At 44.5% G+C, this 5,817-nt stretch overlaps 1 protein-coding gene across 1 annotated transcript; it reads left to right on the top strand.

Moving 5' to 3' along the window:
* Window positions 1-304: 304 nt before the first annotated feature.
* Window positions 305-795, top strand: LOC112590042 (uncharacterized). Its single transcript, XM_025305571.1, has 3 exons — window positions 305-422; window positions 517-704; window positions 769-795. The coding sequence occupies exons 1-3, from the start codon at window positions 321-323 to the stop codon at window positions 779-781; spliced, it is 303 nt and encodes a 100-aa protein (XP_025161356.1). The 5' UTR covers window positions 305-320; the 3' UTR covers window positions 782-795.
* Window positions 796-5,817: the final 5,022 nt, after the last annotated feature.

The raw sequence follows: 5,817 nt of genomic DNA, 5'->3' as shown, positions 1-5,817 counted from the left end.
GAGCGTTAGAGGTGTGTGATTTGTTAATATCGTTGTTTTTATTGCGTACCTTTAATTGGGTATTACTTTATTGAAATTTTGTCCAATTCTGAATCCTATTTTATATAGGGATATGCTTGATAGGAGAGCGGTGATTCTAGGTTTATGCTACGTTCATGCCTGTTGTCCAATCCTAGGTGCTAGTTCCATGCGGGGATATTTGCCCGGCGTTAGTGCATATAGGTGGTAGTAATTATCTGAGGGAGGGTGTTTAGCTGTTTCGAGGTTGGTTACTTGTCGGTTTCCATTTTGTGTGCTCATAAGTCAGCTGTCAGTTGCGAATGATCAGTCGTGTATGTAAGAAAGAAAGAGGAGAAAATATGTATCCCTTCCGTCAACGTTTTCCTCGGCGAATGTACTTCCGACCGGTGCCGGCGATAATAGTAAGTATATGTCAGGGTGTTGCATCCATGGATGTAAGCTTAATTGGATGCACATTAGGATATTTGGTTATACTACTAAGGTATGTTACTACAGTGCTTCTGCAATGGGGATGTGACCGTAAAGACAAATATCCAGATTCCTGGTCTGCTGTCTATCCGCGATATGACGGAGGTGCGTTGGAAAAGGAGATGGAGGAGGAGAGAGGCAGCCGACTTTTGGATATATGGTGGTTTGGATTTGAGCCCTGACCCTGATGCCTACGGTCTTAAAAATTTGTTCGGGTAAAAAAAACTTGTCCCGATTAAAAAGCACATTTTTAATTGGTAATTATTTTGTTCGTTACAGGGAGCGAGCATAATGCCAAGATCGACACGTATAGGCGTTATGTGTTAATATTGTAATGCCTGTACAAGGATTTTTTATACAGTATAATTATTTTCAATTAGATTTGCGTTACTACTTGTTACACCCCCTCCTTTCTTTCTCCCTTTTCTAAAATTTTTCCTATTTCTCTAGGGTTTATTAAATAGTATTTGAAAAGCAAAGTATTAGTAAGAAAGAGGTGGGTAAAAGGTGTTAGTTATTTACGGTGAGGAGATATGAATAACGATCTCTGCTTGGATTAGTCATGGTATAGGAATGCACAGTTTATCTTATCGAGGAGATAGCGAGAAAGGTGGTGGAATAGTCCGTGGCTTGCGTTACACGGTGGAGGTTGATTTTGTCTATTCGTTTAAGTTTTTAGTAGCAGGAATTTGTCAATTACTGTTACTGATGATTTTTCTTAATGGGGGATTAATTATTAATATATATATATATCTATTGTGTGGGTGATCATGTGAAAAAAAAAACGATTGAAGTATTAGTGATAACATGAAGGACGAGGTAACTATGGCGGTTATGTCGGTCTAGAGGTTATTGCTCGGGGATTCTTTGTGCGCAAACAATAATCTTCTAAATTAACATTTTTCAGCAACAATTTTGATCGAGTCGGTAAGGAGGAGCGCGAGTGGGTACGCTCGGTGGCCGCGAGATGACGGTGGCGCGACGTGCCTTAAGGCTACCGCGGTGTACTGCTTCAGGGACTATGAATGAGTTTGTTACGCCTTTTTGTTGCATAGATGGGTTTAAACCTTTAAAATTTTAGTGTATCGCGGTTATTAATCATTATTTTATCCTTATTTGCTTTTTGTCGACAGGTTTAAGCATAGGTCTGCTAGGCTAGTAATATACTAGGATTTGACGTTAATAAATTGTATTATAACAATGGCTTATTAGGTAAGATGGTAAGTGGTTAAATTAAGTCTCTGTACTCAATAGCTATGGTACAATTAGGTATATATATATATATATATATCATTAGTCTATCCATTAAATATATTGAAAATGAAGCTGTAAATTATATATGACTTATTACTGTCTTCCAGGCCTTTCTGCAATTGTTTGGCAGTTTAGAAGGTCGCCATCAAATATTTTCAAAGTAATGAATTATTAGGTCAGATGTATATATATGTATATATCGTAGATGAAGTGTATTACTTCATATAATAGGATACAATATACTGGTTATATATATATATATTTAAGAAAAGGTATTACGCGAGATATTATATAAAAATATCGGTTATATAGGGTGTTAAATAAGTGAGTGTGGTGCAATTTCAAAAGTGTAGTATATGTACGTATACTATATGCGCATAAGTGCGTCATTGGAGAGAATAGGGTATTAAAATATTATTGTTACAGGTTCCGACGAATATAGAACGCGCTTGAGATGTGGGATACAGATAGTTCGTGACCTGTTGGTTAGCCAAAAACAGTGACAAAGAAAGGTGCGTGCCTGACGACTTTGTTTCTTTTCTTGATTCAGTTATCCATTAAGTGGAAATCTTTACGGCAATTAGATTTTGGAAGAAAAATTTCCTTCTTTATGCCTCGGAATAGCGGGATGTTACAACATCTACGTTTATCTGAAATATTTGACACTAGTAATTGTAATGATGGTTGGTTTGGACAAAAACATTCTTTTGTTTGGAGATTTGCTTCAGTTACCACCTGTACACGAGGATTATGTTTTCGTACAATTATCAGGTGCAAAAATTAATAAATACCTTGGTTCCTTAGGTACTGTTAATTTATGGGCTACGTTATTTGACTATGACGAATTAACAATCAATATGCGTCAACAAGGATACACATCTTACCGTGATTTATTGTCCAAAATTCGAATAGGTTTACGGACAAAGTCAAATTCTAAGATTCTTGAGAATAGGAAAATATCATTCAAAGGTATTTCATTTGACTCTAGATTAAATGAATTATGCAATTTTATTAATGATTTGCCACCGGACACCGTATTTATATATGTTTGTTGCCTACTTGTCACATGTGCAACGTTCTGAACGATGCAATGTTACATCGTATATCATCAAAAGAAATATTATTAATTGCTGAAGATATTACTGAATGTATTCCATATTAAAAAAAAATATTACAGTTATTGTCAGATAATGATGATAATAATTCGAGGACAGCTGGCCTTTCACAGAAAATTGTTATTAAAATTGGAGCAAAAATTATGATACGGCGTAATATTGATGCGAGTTTGGGTTTTGTAAATGGTACAATTACTACAGTTATTTCAATTGTAGAAAATAAATTGACCAACTATATAGATAAAATAAAAATTCTTTTACTGTCAGGTATGGAATATTTCATTGAAAGAGTTGTAACGCCGGTGCCTCCGGGTTCGCTTTTCTGGGTCGATCCGGCCCCTGCGTCGCGATCGTCGTTAGCGAATCGTGCGCAGAAGTTTTATTAAGAGAAGGTGATCGGTGAATAATCGAAGTCGGTCGGTGTTTGTCGACAGTGACACTTTATTCGTTTCGCTTTAGTACACAATGACCGCGTGTTAGTTTTCGCGAGGGTCCCCACTGTTTGGGTACTGTTCAACGCGCGGTGTTGTTTCGCTGCGGCTCGTTGTCGCTGCGCAAGGCCGTATTCTGCTGATAACGGTGCGGTAAGATGCGGAACTGTTGATTCGTCGGAAATAATTATTGTCATACATAGAATGTACGGTGGACGGGAAGAAAACTCGCGGGCGGTGGCTGCAATAGCGATTTCGCGTTGTCGTAGGTTTTCTTCGGATTTAAATGCCTATTCTTCGTCTTGTCTGATTCACGTGGTACATAAGAAACTGCGCAAAAACGCATCGCGTCGTGCCGCGCTATCGCTTGTGGTGTGTACACACTAGGTAGGCCGTGCGTCGTCGAGCCGTAGGCTGGCGCTTGTTTCTCGTTACGTCGGAATTATTTGTTTCGCTTCGTTGCGTGATTTCCGATGACGGGAGAATTTTTGCAAGGCCTGGCGGCTTCCCTGGATCCTACGAGTCGCGGTTGTTAGGCGATCTCTTTTTGGTTTGTAGATCGCGATGCGCCTTGCCAAAGGGGGTTACTCTGGGCCGGCGGCCGCGCCGGCCAGTCGGTAGGTATGGGTGCCGACTCTGTCTGCCCTTGTATCCTTGTGTACTCCGAGTTCTAGAGGAGGTAGCGAGAGGAAGAAAACAAAAAGCAATATATTTAGGAGAGCGTTCCGGAGAACACACCGGAGCAACGGCAAACTCGCCGTCCGATCTCTATCTCGTAAAGACAGCACAAACGCAGATCGTTCCGGAGAACACACCGGAGTAACGGCAAACTCGCTGTCCGATCTTTCTACTTCGCAAGGACGGTACAAAAGAGAATCGTTCCGGAGAACACACCGGAGCGACGGCAAACTCGCCGTCTCCGATCTCTATTTCGCAAAGATAGCACAAACGCAGCTCGTTCCGGAGAACACACCGGAGTAACGGCAAACTGGCCGTCCGATCTTTCTATTTCGCAAAGAACAAGCAGCAATCGCGGATGCCGGCGGTGGCAGCCTGGTAGATTACTTACTCGAACTCTCGATCTCCTGGATGCACTCTGCAGCTTTTCGGACGGCTATTCCTAGCCGATGGTTTTCTTCAGACTCTTCGAAGATTCTCCAAATACTGCTTGAAGCCTATCCCAAGACTGACTTCTCGTCAAAAACTGTCGAGATTATATACTCGTCCGTTTTTGTCTTCGGTTTCTTTCGGTGATTAATCCGAATTTGATCGAGATTAGTCGTGAGTATGCGACGTTCCCCGAGGATCGTCTCGGCGGCGCCGTGAGTTGGGCTCGGCGGCCGATTTTTCCCGAGCGTCGCTGCCGGGTCTTCGGCTAGACTCGGGTGAGCGCGTAGAAAGGCGCGGTGACAGCGCGGGTCGGGGGGTGCGCGTTCAGCTGACTGCCGCGTGATGTTCAGCGGCAGTCAGGGTAACGATATGATTGTATGTATCGTTACATTATCCCCCCCCCCTTTTTGTGACGCTAAGTGGACGTTAAAACCCTTGTTAGCCAATGCGGTTAACGTACCGCAGCCGTCCCTGCCGGCGGAATCGCAGGCTCCATCGTCCTCCGGGGGTGCGGAGGCGGTACTTTCGGGACATATTTACCGCAAAGTACGGCACGTGCCACAACTCTCCTGTCGGCAGGAGGATAGGTACCGGTGGTGGCATTGCGGACCCTTACATCGGCATCTGGACGATCGGTTGTATCTCTATCTGTGGTGTGGGCCGGACCCTTGCTATGCGGACCTTCCCGTTAAAGGGCTCGTTGGCTCGGATAGAGGGCCGGGACGACGGGCATTACTCTCGGTCCGTTGTCGTCGAGCGATGGCATACTGCGCGCCGTTGTTGGTGGCGTGATAGAATGCTCGTCCGGAGTAATCACCGGGATGGTCCCCTTCGGTGTGACTGGCTTGGTTGGTGGGCCGACTGGTAGTTCCTGGATCCCGTGTTGGGCGGCGACGGCGGATCGGCGCGTTAAGTCGACTAGTCCGGGAGGTGCTAGTCGGATTTTAGGCCACTTGTTGAGCCTACTGGTACTCCCGGGTAATCGAGGTGGTGGCTGGTTCTGCCTACCGCCTTTCGCTGCGTGTACGGACCCTGGCTTTCCCGGCTCGGCCTTGCTGACTGGTAATGTCGGGTTCCCGGGTTGTCGGGAGAGTGGCGCTAATGGCGGAGGTTCGCTGCCCAAGGTCGGCAGAGATTCTAGGACCGCGGTATGGCTGCTATTGGTGGATGCGCTCGTAACGTCCGTGGTGCTGCTACTGCCCGTGGGTGGTGTTGTGTCGGTGTAGGCTGTCTCGGCGGTCTGTGCCACGCGCTGCCATACTCGGGCGGCGTCATCGTCCGTTCACAGCAAAATCTCGGCGAGTTCTTCGATGTAGTTGTCTAACTCCATGTCTGGATATCGACTTTCGGTGGACTGGGTTCCTTCGGCTTTTATAGTCTTTTGTCGGTCGTTGATTCTTTGTTCGGTAAGACACGTT

Source organism: Harpegnathos saltator, unplaced genomic scaffold, assembly GCF_003227715.2.
Source record: "Harpegnathos saltator strain DR-91 unplaced genomic scaffold, Hsal_v8.6 scaffold120, whole genome shotgun sequence".
Classification (NCBI taxonomy): Eukaryota; Metazoa; Arthropoda; class Insecta; order Hymenoptera; family Formicidae; genus Harpegnathos; species Harpegnathos saltator.
Note: the sequence above shows the minus strand (reverse complement) of the source record. Positions and strands in the feature narration are given on the sequence as shown.